The sequence below is a fragment of the Topomyia yanbarensis genome, chromosome 3, assembly GCF_030247195.1.
Source record: "Topomyia yanbarensis strain Yona2022 chromosome 3, ASM3024719v1, whole genome shotgun sequence".
Taxonomy (NCBI): Eukaryota; Metazoa; Arthropoda; class Insecta; order Diptera; family Culicidae; genus Topomyia; species Topomyia yanbarensis.
Genome location: NC_080672.1, coordinates 106307054 through 106323911, shown reverse-complemented (window position 1 = coordinate 106323911; position 16858 = coordinate 106307054). Strand labels below are relative to the sequence as shown.

The following is a 16858-nucleotide window of genomic DNA, read 5'->3' as shown; positions in this document are numbered from 1 at the left end:
TTCTATTTTGATGTGTACGTTGGGACGGAGATTGGCCACGTTCCGGAGGCTCTTCTCCGTGTCTGCTCCGGAAATTCACGTCTTTCATCGTTCGTGGAATGTCATAAAAGATATATATTCTCGATGTATGAAAAAGAAATTTAGGTATTTATACCCGAAGCTATGACGTCATCACAACTCATACACGGTTGATTATAAAACATTTCCGCGTCCAATGGTTTTTGGTTGGGTAACCTTTTCTTACACCATCTACATCCCCCCGTTACCAAAATTCTTATTTCCCGTTCAGCTTGAAAATTAAAAATTATATCATCGATAGTAAAACAAAACATTTACCTTATCTCGGCCGGCATCCTGGACCCGGGCTTTGGCACTTTTTGGCTTATCGTGGATGGGTTTACTCTTGGCCACAACCGGCAGCCCACCGTCGATCATGGTTACCATGACCCGGCGGTTCTGGTTCGGTTGCGGTTGCTGCGGCTGGTGATGCCCGGCGTGCGACTGATGGGATGCACCACTGGAATGTTGAGATTTCGGTTGATCATTGTGGTGATGATTTTGATGTTGTTGCTGCTGCTGGTGCAGTTGCTGGTGGTGAGATTGATGCGACGGCAGAACCTGCTGCTGTTGCTGGTGGGACACCGGTGGACGTCCAGCGTCCATGGTGGCGGCGGCGGTGGTCGGCGATTGGATTGTTGTACTAAGGCGATTCTTTTCCTTCTCCTTCTGCAGCTGTGCGATGGTGGCGGGTGTGTGGGATTTGGAACGTTTGAGAAACTTCATCATCGGGTTCTTGATCCGATACTGTACACCGGAATCGTCACTCCGACCGGTGGCAGTGTTACTGCTGTGGTCCGACTTTTCGCTGCCGAGCACGGCATTGGCATCCGGGGAGTTGTTTATCTTATCGTCTAGTTTTCGGAAGCTACCGTTCGGTAGCTTGACGTAGCACCCTTCGGTCATCTTGTGGTACGAGTCGGATGGTAACTTGTGGTAACCATTGTCCTGCGTTCTGTAGTAACATACATCAGTCTTGTGGTAGGCTTCGCCCGATTTGAAGAACTCTTTACTGCTGGTCGAACTGAACACAGTGCTAGAGTCCTTGATTGTTCCATCCCGGCTGAGATTCAGATCGTTGCTCAGAGTGGTCGCTGCACTAACTGTCGGTCCCATCGGGTTCTGACCGTTGGCCACCTGCAGCAGTTGGTCGATGTTTTTACCTTCGGTCCGGGCTTTGTACAGCGGATCTTTGATGTGGTAATCCTTGGCATTGAAGGAACTTTCCTTCTTCAGCAGTTTAATGTTGGCCAGCGCCGGCTGAACCGACGAGTGGCGATGATAGATTTTCTTCCCGTTGCGAGTGACGGCCGTACCGCCATGATGGTGACCACTGTTGGCCGCCGTAGTACTACTCGAAATCTGACCCATGATGTTCGAAAGGCTTTCGATTGTGTACGCTGCGTCTAGTTTGTTGCCCGCAAGGGTTGCCACTTCGTACATATTTTACCGCCCAGGATGGGGGAAACTCCGTACCGCGGCCGTAGAATAACACTCGAATTGGGTTCCGCACTGATTGCTTCGTTGGAGTCAACAAACAAACACTTTTACACTATTAGGTGGCGTTGCTTTGAATCATTGTTGCGTGCTAGACAAGGAACAACACTTGTTAGAATTATGGGTCGATGGTTCAGACACTCACGCGATGCACCCGATTCAGCCAGGTTGCAAGCAATCTTTCCGCGTGTTCTATCCAGATTTGTACCAGACGGGGGAATGTGTAAAAATTCAGATAAATCGTCGGTAAAAGGTCAAACGTGTCATATGTTCAAAACGTCGTACAAAAGTCGGTCACGGAAACATCGTTTAAATAATTGTTTTCACTCTCTCCGTCGAACGTTATGGTCGGTGCATCAGTCGACAGAGAAAGGTTGCAAGCTTGCAGCAGTTTGTGGAAGTACCATTATTGGGAATGGGAGGAAACTTTGCAGTTGCAGCAAAAGTAACAACACGCGAATCCAACAACACTTTTACGGAATGCTTTATGTAGGACTAGCATATTTATAAATGATTCACTGTTTTGACGTCTTCTTGCTAGTACGCTACTGCAATGCGAAAAAATGTATCGCTAGAGTGATTATTTTCGAAAGCACATCAGTACCGGTGGAGTTTTTCCATAATACTGCATATTTCAGCTTTTATTACTATTCGCACCACGTGCACTTTTTTCGGGGTTTCGCAGAATATTGTTCGTGATTTGTTCCAATTTCAGATTGTTCAGAACGTCACACAAACCATGAACAAATAATGTGATTGAATTAATCAATCCAGACGTATATTTTACGGCCTTTTTACCGTGTTGTTAACTGGTTGATATAATTAAAACGTGTTAAATGATAGTGCAACACATAATTCTTTAACCCTTCGATTATCGAAACATTGTATCTTGGATCTTTTTACTTCCCAATTTGCAGATCAACGGATCTTGATATTTTTGAATTTTGTCGCTAATTTTTGTATGTTTAGATCATTATGCCATTCGTTTCTTTCGAATTATGTACTTTGGATGAATGGATCAGATTTTGGAGCTTGGGGCTTTGAACTCTTTGAAGCATTGAATATTTTAATTTTCAGATTCTGGAAGCGCAAAATTTCTGGTTCAAATGATCTCTGGAGCTTTGAACCATTGAATTTTAGGACCACTGGATCCCTCTATTTTGTCGGGCCCCATTGAGCTTGCTATTTTAAAAACAGTTTTTATCTTTGGAATGATCCCATCTTGGGATCTTTGGCTCATTGGATTGGATTTTTGGATACTTGTATTTTATGATCTTCGAAACTAATTTTGCTCAAACTCTTGGATCTTCGCATCTTTGAAGATTTTGTTTTTGATAATTGATAAGCGAATGGGATCCGATTTTCCATAACAGATACTATTTAATTAGCGAATACGAAAATTTTTCATAAATTCATGAAAAAAATACGAAAAACTAACCGTTTACGCAAATCGTGACCAAGCTCCTGAAATCGTGAATGATAAACCTCGTATTCATAAAAATGTTTGTGTTGCCACAACACTAGTTCACGCGAAAAGTACACGGTGTTATAAGTTTGGTAGGGTGGTTATGTCCTGAATGTAATTTTTTTATGATTATAGTTCATGATTTACATATACACTGATTTATTTTAACCCTTTCATGTCCAACTTTTTTCTAGCGAATGAAGGGTTCCAGAACTATTTTTGCTTAAGTCTTTTGAGATCAAAATACACGAAAAACCTATTTTGATCAAGATATGTGTTTTTTCTGGAAGTGCTAGAAGCTGCTCAGGTTTTACATTCCGGTGCACAATACAATTTCCCTAGAATTTTTTTTACAATAGCCCAATTGCATGGAAAAGTTTTGCTGAAGACAGTGAAAATTGATAGGTGTCATCAGTTTTCAATAATATTGTAAGACAACGAAGATATATCATAATATCATTTTACACGGCTAACTGAAACTGCCTCTGGCAGCCAATACGATTTATTGAAATAACTTCAGTTATACGGATAGTATTAGTGCTCAAATGAAAGGTTATAGTCCCAGTTATTAGCCTTACTTGTATTTGTGAGCAAATCTTACCTAAACCAAAAGATATAGTTGTTTAAAAACGTTGTTGTTTATAAACCACATGGGCATGAAAGGGTTAACTATATCAACAAAAAGACCCGAAAATTCAATGATGTTCATGATTTTAGGAGGTTAAGCATGATTTTCGTAATCGTTATCGTGGTATTTGTTCAACAAGTTACTAGTAATGATTCGTGTAATTTTTCTTCGGGTTATTGAATTCATGAATTCACCATTGAACATTCGCGTGAAGTAACATGATCCATGTTCATGATTTCAGAAGCTGAGTCGTGACTAATATAGTAGGACTCATAAATAAGCATTCGAAGCCATCAATGAGGTTTAACGATTTTGTGATCTATTTCACGAGCACGAATGCTATATCATGTCTAATGTACTAGTCATTATGAAGCAGTTCACGAATACATACAAATTTTAGGAATTTGCGGACTAATGGCGAGTCGCGACTAATATACCATAAATCATGAACCAGTTCACGAATCCATGTATATGTATATATGAAATCGTGAAGTATTTCACGAGCACGAATGGTGACTAATATACTAGGAATCACGAATCAGTTCACGAGGCATGAATATATCCCTAAATAAAAAAAAAAAAAATTTCATTGACGTAAGAAATGTTGGTAAGACAAAAGGGCGCTCGCGGAGGTAGAGGGGTGCCGTGCTAGAATGTTCTTCAAAACAATTGATAAAGTGCGAAGGAAACACCCCGGTACCGCTTATTGTAAACGACCGGAGCGAGAAGTACTGAACTGGATTGGAAACCGGACCGAAGGAGAAGTAATTATCTAACAGCCAAACACACAAATAAGGGTTGAGAATGATGTACTAGTCCTCCCTCGCTAGGTAAAATGCGAAAGGCTATTTGAGGACTGAAAACAGTAAGGCCACTGGAGAGGACACACTCATGGTCACTCTTTTAAAATCAAAAATGACCGACTGAACGAATCAATCCATTGAGTGATCGGTACAATTCTGAGCACAAGGAGAAATGATTTTCGACGGGTTAGATGGGCTCAGTCGCCTCATCTACAAGAAAGGCATAGTCTCAAGTGTAATATCTATTGAGAAATAACGATCCTCAATGTCGCCTATAAGGCACTCTCCCGTGTTCTGTTTATCAGACTGAACCCTTTGTTGACGAATACCGAGGCAGGTTTCGAAAGGGACGATCAATGACAGCTTATTTGTTTATCCTGCGAAAAATTCTGGATATATTTCGGGAAAACAGCTTGCGGGCTCACCATCTATTGGCGTAGTTTAAGGAGCGTACGATTCAGTGAAACGAAACGAACTATGGTAGATAATACTTGAGTATGGATTTCCTACAAACAGGACTAAGCTGACTCGTATGACGGATGGATGGGTAAAAATCAAGCGTCAAAGCAGCAAGAGAGCCATTCGACAACTTTGTGACGTTACATGTATTGAAGCACAGCTATGCAGTAAACAGCGCTCATGTATGTGGACGTCACGGAGGACATCGCTATCATTGGCGTTGATCGCGGCGTAGTGAAAGAGCAAGTTGTGCCTTTTAAAAGAGAGACTGGAGAATCGAACTGATAAACTTTTGTAAGACAAAGAACATGGTAGAGAACAAGGCAGTCTGAACAGTAACTGAAACTTGAACAAAAATCATGAGTTTTATAATTATGTTCAATTTCTCTTCAGTGACGCCTACATGACGCTCTTATTAGTAGATATTTGTTTTTGTTTTATGAACTTCAGTCACTTCAGCCATATCATTACTAAATCGGATGTGAACTAGTTCACAACTTCATGAACATAAAAGCACGAATCAACTTTTGGTTTTATGAATAATTGGATACTATGAATAAGTTGACTGGTGATTTTATTCATAAATTTAGGAACATCATTCAGAGTCCGACTACACGACGTGAACTGATTCATGATTTATTATATCTTGAACATGACCTGGTTTTGGTGGTTGTGAATTAGTCTACAAAATCAAAACATCTCGTGAACTATTTCACGAAACTCGGAATATTATTCATGAAACCATCGTGAACTAGTGCATGATTCCTAATATATAACATATAGATTCAATGTTCCTGCTCACGGAACAGATCACAAATGCATAGTATACTTGTATACGTGAACTGATTTACGATTCCTTGTACATTTTTCACAGAAACGTGAACTGGTTCATGATTCCTAGTATAATAGTCATGGCTGACTAGGCGTTCCCATGAAATGGTTCACAACATCATAAAATATTATTCATATATTCGAGAACTGGTTCATGATACCTAGTATCAATCACAACATACCATTCTCGAGCTCATCAAATATTTCACAAAATCATGAATTATTACTCATGGATTTGAGAACTGATTCATGATTTTTGGTACATGATTCACGATCATCACGATTAATCATTTTCAATTTCATGCAACTATGTACAAGGTTATGAAATTTTCACGTGAACTATTTAACAAATTTTGTATTTTTTCATGAAATATCGTATAGTTGTGTTAAGCTTCAAAACTACATTATAGAGCCACAAATCGTGTTCGTGATGCAGTTCACAGAACAAAAAACCGCGAATCAGTCATACTTTTATGATCAAGTTCATATTGTCACGTTGCTTCGAGTAGAAAAACCGATAGTAACCAAGAAATTCGCGATAATGCGAAAGAAATCAAGATAAAACTGCAATCACATTACTGCACAAGTAAAACTCGAAAGTATATAAAAAATCAAGAATAAAATATCGCGATAACGCGTAAATAGATAACGAAAATCGTGACTAAGATCCTGAAATCAAGATCACAATCACACTACTCATGACTAAAATTTCAAAAAATCGCGACTAAGATCATAAAATCTTGACTAACATCCTAAAATCATGAATATAAATCACTCTACTTGTGATTAAAATATCCCAACTTCGCAAAGAAAATCCATTTATAAACTTATGAATAATAATCACGGTAACGCGAGGAGAAATTACGAAAATCGCGACTAATCTCCTAAAATCATGAACATCGATTAACTGTTGGTTCTTTTGGTTGATCTATTTTATACAGACCAGTGTATCCCCAAATTATGTAAAAGAATGATAACAAAAACTAGACATGTCCAGGAAACAACCACAGTAACCAAACCAAACATTGAAATGTAGCGCCACGTAATTTTTTTGGTACAAACTGGTTTTGTGCAAACACAAATAGTTTCATGAATACGATTTTTAGAATTTATAATGTTGGGAACATAGCCAGGATTTTTGAAAATTGTAATATTTTTTTTTAATTTATGGCCGGATTTTTTCCCGTAACGAGTTGTTAAAAAGCACTTGAAACAGTCGTAGAATGTAAACTTTTGAGTTGTAAAATATCAAGGAGTGATTTTTTTTGAATACTTAGTTTCATTATCAGAAAATATGCTCTACAACTTGAATAATATATTTAAAATGAACAGCGCTAATCATTAGCGGGATCAACCAATTTTACATCAGAATAGTTGATTCTGACTTTTTGCACCATACGCAATGTTACTGCAGGGATAGCGGGATGATGTTTGGCAGTGTTGCTATATTTATAGGAAAATATTGTCATTACTTATGACAAATAAAATTATTGTCGTTAAGAGTAAAAATGATTAAATTGAACAGAAATTGTGCGGAAAAGTAGAACAAGTATCTACCACACATATGCCGTATACGTGGTTGATAAACTAACAAAAATACGACGACAGCACCCAAACTATAATCTAATTTTTTTTTCGGAAAATGGATTCCATGACATGGAAAAACGGTGCCTTTCGTCAATATAGTAGATTTAAGATACAAAATGTTTCAGGCATAAAATAAATTAACAAGAAACCATTTTCATTAATAAAAATAGCAACACTATTATTATTAGCAAGCACAACGACACGAGCGCGAAAGTAGATTTTAACGATTGACGACGGTAGTAGACACTATTTTATGAAAATGCGAAATTGAGTTCATAACCACGATTTTGGACATCTAAGATTCAAAACCGGGGATGAAAAGGAATAGGTTTATCTGAAATCTTAAGTATACTCTCGATTTTAAACCTTATGGATGAGAATTCCTGTAAGATTAGTGCCCTATGTGTCACACTCTGGGCTTCTACCTCGATTTTTTTTTTTGGAAAACCCGCGATAGATCCAGATTGTGCACTTTGGTTCCAAGGATTAAAAGTCTTGGATTACATTCACGCGGTTTACGGAAATGTCTGTTTGAACATTAGACAACGGGTATGGTTCATGTAGGTATCCTAGAAATCATGAGCATATTTGGTCTGCCAATTGGGACTTCAGGTGCTCGAAACCACTGATCCCAAGGCAGGAAATGGAATATGATTTGTCGAAGTCTTTGGTTTTGTGATTCCAGGTTTTTAAACTGAACCATTTGACTGGGGATCTCAGAAGAACCGCGAAGTCCCAAATAGGACACCCTGGATCATTGACTCTGAATTCAACGATTCGTGGCCGTGGAGCTTTGATTCCAGATGCATGGTTCTACATCTTGAGTATCACTTCCTGAAAATAACGGGAAGCACTATTCGAACCTGAGACAGTCGTTATGATTATTCAATTGTGTATCCTAGCTGTCGGAACAGCTCATGTGAGTTAGAAGTCGTAGGCCAATAATTACTTTTTTGCATTTTCAATTTAACTGGTAAGTTTCAAATTATGAAGTTTACTGAAGTTTCGCATTATGAATTCAGAACAGTTCAAGGATTCCGAAAATGCGAGAAAAAAAAAACAATTATGTTTAAACTGCACATCTCTTGGACAGGGAATATTAGTGTATGCAGTCAGAGACCGCTTTTTGTGCATTTAAATACCAGCTCCGACAAGCTCCGCAAATTTAATCACCCTAGGATCACCTCATAAATGCCCTCGCAAATAGAATCCGCATCTAAGACCTATTCCGTATGCCACATCTTCCGGGAACACTAACACCAAACAGACCGCCATTAAACTGAAACCACAACCGCCCACCATCCGGCCAAAGTTTTTATCAAATTAGACCAACAGCACTCATTAGCACCCAGGTCGCAGAGCGAGCTAACCAAAGGAGCAACTCCAAAAATAAACCAACCGAAACAGCAAACGCGGCATTGAAAGAATAACTTTTCGTTCTCAGCGGGCATCAAACCAGCAGAGCGGTATGAATGAAAAACGACCCCTCGAAGACATAATCTGGCAAGAATTTGCCAGTAGGTACTGACTGGAGCGAGCTTCTTCTCTCCTTTGTAGGAGAGTGCGCGAATCACGTTTTAGAACAACTACTCCCTCTTTCCTGTGCTCCCTGGCGCTAGCGCGCACCCACAAACGATCCTAAACACCTTCGCACATGCTGGGCTCAATCCCGTCTTCGTTCGTCGACGGTGAATTGGAGGTTAGTGGGCAACAGCCACAGAGGGTGGGTTTTAATAGCCCACAAATGGCAGGCGGTCGGTCGGTGCGAGGCGCGTAAAACCTGCCAAACGGGTTTACGTTTCTTGCCAGGTAGACTACCCGCAGTAAATTCCAACCGTTGGCCGGCGGCTTGTTGGTTACGATGCGAGAAGAAATCGAATAATGGAAAAATAAGGTTCACATATCTATACAAGGCATGAAGAGGAGGGCTTACGCTCACAGTCAGTGAAAACGAGCAGCAAAAAAAAAAGAGCGCGGTAAATAATGGGTGACCTTGCAACGACCCGTTGCTCGTAGGTTGCTGGATTGCATTGAGTCGAGCGGTTGCAGCCTGCAGCACTTGTCCGCCTTGCGTTCTAGCAGTAAAGGGGGCTCTTTCGATCGATTGATCCTGGTGGACGGTGGAACACGTCACTACAACTCTATGGTTTTATTGCCAACTGCAATCGTTGAATGACTATTCAGCTCTTGCTCAAGATGCTAAGCACGAGTTGGGTAAGATATGTTCTCTAACCCGGCTCAAATTAGCGTTCAGCAACGATGACTTGCCGTATGGTAATTTCCATATGTCATTCACAGTGTGGTAATTTAGCGATCGGGAACTCTAACGTGTAATTTGTTTACCATTATAGGTAACGGAACACATAATCAAGTGATTGAGTTGGAAAGAAAAACGATTAATGACGCAACTCAAAATTCCTGTATAGATTTCATTACATGGTTCGTTCGCTTCTCTAACACAGACGTCATCATTAAAGCACTATTTTTTAAAAGATTTCAACATTAAATGAATTCAAATAAAAATTAAATATTCACACGATTGATGGTAAATAATTTTTAAATTGAAATAGATTTGAAAGAACAATCTCTCAATATTTGGTTGAAGAAGAAACCAACTCGCTCGACTGCTTCTCTATTTTCCCGTCTACTGCACCTTTAATGTTCACCAAACTTTTCGCGAATTATCGAAAGTCGGGAATCACGCAACCAGATCAAAACACTCATGTTGCGTCAGCGCAAGCACCACTTACCACCGGCGGGTAACACTTTGCACGTTAAATGCCGCGTGCTCTCGCGGCACTTGCTTTTATGATGGTGCTCTCATTTTCATTTAACACCAGTTTGAGCCGAAAGAGCACACACAAGGAGTTGGGTCTACGCTTAACAAGAAAACATCGTTGAGTAATAGTTATAATAAAATAAATAAATCAACGGTATCCCCTCACTCCAAGACCGGTGCAGTTGTACAGAAAAGAAGCAACGCCTTGAAAGTTTTCCTTTTTCAACTGCCAACACCCACACACACACACACGAACACAGTCGCCCCATAACGAGACATAACTCTGCGTAAGCTGCAAGTAAACGCGGGTGAAACAATTGAAAACTTCAAAATCAATCAATCAGCCCAGCCGCACTGGTAGTAAATATAATGATGATGTAGGGGAATGGAATTTTTCGGCGAAACTCGTGACAGTCGCACAGTTAACGGTTTCGGCCAGCAGCACCGGTTAGTTGCCGTTCATGGACACCCCAATCAAATGTCAACCGGTGGTACCACGCAAATAACCGAGACGGTCGTTTCGGTCAGATAAGAGCAAGACACACACAAACAGGGGCCAACAGATTAACATGATTCGTGCATAATTTCTTGCGTGTCAGCACGGAATACAAATTAACCCCCGCGCAGTAAATGGATCATTTGCTGACATTTTGCAGTGCAAGGGATTGTACGCGGACTGCAATGTGGATGATGAATTGTTGGAGCACTGGCCGAATTGCATCAGCTGGGACTTTTATTTATTGCCTTGTTTAGCACTGTTGAGTGACCCAATAAATCACAGGGTGAAGTGTAATTTGGAACAGATGGTAACTTGTTCGTTTTGTGATAGAAAACCTAGAATAAAATTGCATGGAACATGTTCTGAATACAATTCGACTTCCTTAAAAATACCGTGAGATAAATCAGGAAATTAGTTCGATCATTGCAAACTTATCTAACAAAAAATTGCATTACTCATATTTCACTGCACTTCAAACCTATCCCGGAAAAATGTCTCTAGTTTACCTAGTCAGAAATGAATTTATCGACAGAACAAAATTAATCAACAAAACATATACTAATGAAGTTCATAAATGTCGTTTAAGAACCTAGTATTTGTTTTTAATTAAAGACGTTTTACTCTAAGGGTTATTCACCTTCTTTTCAAGTTAAACCATCTAACCCTATTGTGGATCAAACTCAAATCGACTTCATACAAAGTGAACGTCTCACCAACCACGCTACGTCATTCCCTGACCACAGTTAACAACACTACGCAAAGTGGAGGATATATTGAAGCAGAAGACGCACATCATGTTCACGAACCATAATCAAATCTTGCACGGAACGTCGTAAAGCCATCGTTTCGTAAAATATTAGTACCCCGTATACATCTACGACTACAAAACAGAAATACGACTACATGATCTCGCTATGCGCACATTAACACAAGACTGCATAAACACTTTAATACAACTGGGTAAAATAATTTATGTTTAAAAGTACAACTAGAGAAATACATTTTTAGGTAGCATGAGCGTTGTTCGAATCTTGTGGAGGCATTCAATCAAAGCTTTTCCTTCATTCATCACTTATGGACTGAACCCTCCATATGCTCAGAAAACTCTGAATACATACAAAAATCAAATTGCTATGTGCGAAACCTGCACCTATCAGAAATCTGTGTTAAGTCCAACTTAGAAAAGCGTAACTACAATCGAAAGTAAACGTTTAACATGAACATCAACCAGATCGTAAATATATCGATCACGTCACTTAACGAGAATGAAAATGTCATCGTCTCCAGAAATCTATCCGGTGATAAGGGGAATCAAATGTTAGAATCTTCAGTAGAATGTAGTACTATAAGTAAGCACAACTCCCCCTCCTCCTTACCACGTAACGAATGGCAAAGTAAGATAAGATGCCATATTTTACAGCATTTGGACAATTTTAGACTGCCGCCTACTTCGCTTGACGTTTTTGACATTGACACTATGGAAAAATTCATGGTCAATGGTTCATTAGACCGAAGGCCGTTAGGCTTGAAATTCCTGTTTAAAAGTCAAAATAAATTTAGTTATCGTACTGTTGAATTTTCATGTTCAAAAAAAATATCTCAAAATTACTTGCTTGTAAATTACTGTAATGCCGGTAATGTAGATAGGAAAATCAGCCTCCTCATAATACTTCCCTGTGGTCAGTTACTGATTGGTTATTTCGAACCAATTTTCATTGTGCGAGGTACTTACAAAGTCCATATTAATGTGGAATACAAATAAAATCTGACACAAAATTTAATTTTTAGGTAATTCAATTGCTGATTTTGTTTTCTATTTAACTATTTAACTTTACTGTTTACTAAAAGTTAAATCAAATCATATAACCATTCAAAAAATCTGCTGAACAATATTTTGATTTTCATCGTTGTGTCACCGGAACAAGCGTACAAGGAATTGTGGAACTAGGAATACTAAGTTACTTTTATCTTGTGTACAAAGCAAACTGTTACTTTTATTCATGCCGTGGCGAATTATCGAGATGAACGTATTGCATAAGCAAGAAGATAAACATCGCACAGTGGCCCGGCTTAGAGCAAAGCGTGGACTATAGTCAAAAAACTTTGTAGTATTAGTTCAAATAAAACGGGTTTATGTAATTTTGGTACGCTCAATTAATTTTTGATATCAAAATACATTACAAATAAACATTTACTGTTAATTAGGGTGGCTCAAAAATAGTTTTTTTTGTCGAAACGGTTCATAAATTATTTTAAAACTAACTGTTGTGCACGAAATTCGTTTTTGATATAAGCCAGGAAAAAATAAATTATCACTCATTAGGGTGACTCAAAAATAATTATTTTGATGTAATCGTTTAAAAAAATTGTTTAATTGTAATGTTTGTGCGCTGAATTTGTTTTTAATATTAAAACATATGAGAAAAAATCCTCTCTCATTAGGTTGGCCTAAAAATAACTATTTTGTCGTAACGTCTAATATTTTTTGGTAGTATTGTTTGTGCACTGCATTCCTTTTTGGTATTAAAACATATTAGAAAAAAACACTCGTTAAAAATGATTATTTTGTCGTTAAGCCACTTTTTTTTTGTTAAATTTGGTATGCCGCATTTATGTTTGTTATTCAAAAGAGTTAATTTCCACTTTATTCGGGTCCTTCAAAATGATTGTTATGTCCTAACGATTTAAATAAGCTGATTTTGAATAACTTTGGAACGTTGAATTCATTTTTGGCGTAAATTGATAAGCAAAAATAACTTCACTAATCAAACTACGTATAATTTTGTTTTCGTCATGGCTCGTATTTTTGCCCGTATGACTGCTTCATAAGTCTTGAATTGATTGTGGCTTCATATCATATCACATCACATGTGATATATTCAAGCAGATTTTATTTTACTTGGGTTATTTTGGGATACTGAATCGATTTATCTACAAAAGATAGAGCAAACGATAATTTAAAAAGAAACAGTTTGATTTAGTGTTGGTAAAAATTCTTACGTTTAATTATGTTAATTTAAGCATAATTTATTTCAATCTTTGTCCGATTCTGATGATGTCTCGTCCGATATTTTCTGCTTCATGAAATGGATACTATCGACATCTTAGCAACTACTCGTTCCACAACTACACTCCACACTTCCTAGGCGAAATTATTAATTTTGCATAACAATTTAAAACACGTGCTTGTATGTGACAATGTCAAAATCATGATCCCCATGAATACGGGGACAATATGGGAAAATCGAAGTACAGCTACATGATCTGGCACCACTTACTCCCATTAAGGTTCAACTGAGAACGCCCAAAAAGCGCCCATCTTTGAAAACGATTTCTCAGATTTTTTCAACGGTGTGAGAAAAAACTGTTGTTTTCGTTTTCTATGATGGCCTCTTTTCTAAGCTTTCTCAGATGAATCGTAAAAGATTCCTGACGTATTTCAGAGAAGTGGAATCCATTACGGAGGACACATGAACAAATCATCCATTTAAATAAATTCTAACGCAGACTGCAACATCACTGCCTGAACCAGAAACGCGGTTATCAAATCTATGGCTGCTGTTTAGGCAGCAATGGGTTCAAGTTCAAAAGCTGCATCAAGTACCTCATAACCGATAGCCAGTACCATCGCAATTTCGGAAACTGTGTCTTGGAAAAGCAGGAAATGCAATACTGTGTAGCAACTAGTAATAAACGAAACGGGTGCGTCCAAGCGGTATTCGAGCTTCATTTGAATTCATGAAAATGAAACAACATCACATTAACTTGGCACTAATAACCATGGACAGTTTTTAGGAAAGTGTCTGAAATTTCGTTTTAAGATGTAAAAAATAAAAGATGGACTGACGTACATGAGTATTTGGTGTTTGTGGTGATTTTTTCCTTTATACGGTCATTTCGCAATAAATCAAAAACGACAATTGAACTCGAGTAAATTTTTAATTTTCACCGGAACTTATTTTATACTAAATATTTTTTTGGGCAATTTTTTTCAGGGCGGGAATAAATTATTTATGTTTTAATATTTTTTTTATTCTTTACACTCTAAAATGTCAATCTCTTTTCATATATGGCCCACTAATTACGGTTATGAGTCTATTTTGGCCCTAATAGGGAGGGTCTTGCACTGGTTTGTTTATCACTTGACCTGCAATCGATAGAATGCCTATAAATTGGTATCAACAGTCATGTTTGAGCATGTTTCGAGCGCCCTAATTTCCACCTTATATTTTGAACCAAAGCGTTGAACAAAGAACGCTGCTCCAACTTACAACTTTAAAAGGGTAGGATGAAAACAAAAATAGGGTGAACATTGCCTCATTACTCTATACAAAGACGGCTACCGAGTTTCATTAGATTTTGAGAAGGTACTGCCGGTTCCATAGAGGAGTTGACGTGAAATCTCATCCTTAACACATGTTCTGTTCGTTGATACAAAATATCTCCAACACAGACATCAACATGGTAATACCGAGTTGAATGTTCTCTATAATGTTTACTCTTAACATTTCTGTGCAAGTGCAAATTGTCACCGTGGTGCCTGGAATGTAAGTGAATGGTTTGTCAGTACAAAATGGAATAGATTTTGAAACTTTACCGTAAAAAAATCTATATTAAAAATAAGAGCAGCTATTCATTTGAGGATTTAATGTCAAATAAAGAAAGCGCCACCAAAGTCACTGAGGGCCCGATACTTCATATATCGTTCGTGGCGCTTCTTTCCGAAGGCGTTACAGTGTGTTGAATAGCCAGCAAAAATCTATCAGCCCAGTCCAGTCCCACTGAAAAAACCCTTTTGGGAAAGTTTTGCGTACAGTCGTCGATCGCAAAACACGACTTGTGACAAGAGTTTTAATTTATTCATGACACGCATCTAGCGAAAGGGGCGGGAAGAAAAAGAAAAAGTCGCCGAACAAAAGCGCGCGCGTTTTTTTTTTTCTTTTCACAGATAATACCTTCACCGTCGACGATGACGGTGTAATCGGATAGCGATACCGATGATGTTGTGAGCATGTGTGTTCAGTTAGTCCAACTGCCCACCTTTGGAAAGTTTACCGGGTTGGTGTGGTCGGTCTATGGACGGTATGCATTCGTGGAAATGGGCCAGTTAGCACTAATTCAACCAGCGATAGATAGCTCACGGTTGATTTTGGGGTCGTGCCATTCTAGTATACACACACGCGTTGAGGAGAAAATTTACCTTCATTCGACGCGGGCAGTGATATCGTAGAATGGAAATAAACATTCCAACTAGGTGTTGTGTTTAAGGCTTTGTTTACATTTAATTATACGCAAATGAAAAAAATAAAACCGTTTGCCGGGAATTCAAGCAACTCGTGACGGGAAGAGCACACATCAAAATGCCATTGTGGACAAAAGATATGGCCGCCAGTGTCAGTGATCCCTGTTTGGCGAAAACGTGTATTCATGAGTTTTAATTTAATATTCTGCCTACGGAGGCAGAACAATATGGTAAATATCAGCACTGTGGATCTGGCGCTGGCTAGATTCGTTTTTGGTGACACGATTGTGATCGTTTGAAAGGCGGAGAACTTGTTTCGATGACGCATGTGAATCTTTTTCGAACAAGCGCCCGAAGCTGACATCATCTGGCGATGTGAATGTAGTTCGATTCCAAGTAAATATTAATAGTCATTTTGGCACGGTTTAAAATCCGGTTTTTGGATTTGATTTCGTAGCCAACAAGGTATCAATAAAAATTGAGTTACACAATGAAAATAAAAAAAGAAACAAGCAAGAAACGCGATTTAGGCACTATCCACTACCAATCAACTGGGTACGTATTCCATACTGCCAAGGTGAACCGATAAACCGTCAACCATCAACTCAAACCCAACAGTAACGAACTTATAAAACAATCCTTCAATTTTGAATCGTTATCGATTTCCTGTCTCGTAATGCAGAAGTTGATATGAAGAAAAAGCACCGCTTCACGTGTGATAGTGCAACTGCTTAGAGCCCCCTCAGGCGGTTTTGAGTGTTAAGGCAATACTGAAGGTGACGGGTGAAAAAAGTGAAAAAATCTTCATCTTTAGAAGAGTTACGTTGCAACCGGGCCCATCTACATAAACACACAACTTTACATAATCTCTTTGTATTTTTCCTTTCTCTCTAGCAAATGCCTTTGATCTTTCCTAGCCTAAAAGTACCTCGATTTTTTAATTTCACTTAGCATTAGGCGCGACGGTAAAGGCACCACACTACCTTACCCGGTGCTTAAGATACCAACAAA

The 16858-nt window shown here is 38.6% G+C and overlaps 1 protein-coding gene across 17 annotated transcripts in view; it reads right to left on the bottom strand.

The window, feature by feature from the left end:
• The window catches only part of LOC131693459 (MAP/microtubule affinity-regulating kinase 3-like), a 211107-nt gene that overhangs the window by 130054 nt on the left and 64195 nt on the right, over window positions 1-16858 (bottom strand). For all 17 annotated transcript variants that reach the window (XM_058981277.1, XM_058981275.1, XM_058981276.1 and 14 more), the window contains exon 2: window positions 337-1645. In XM_058981277.1, the coding sequence (XP_058837260.1) occupies window positions 337-1500 (1164 nt within the window). In that variant the 5' untranslated portion in view covers window positions 1501-1645. The remainder of the gene's footprint in view (window positions 1-336; window positions 1646-16858) is intronic.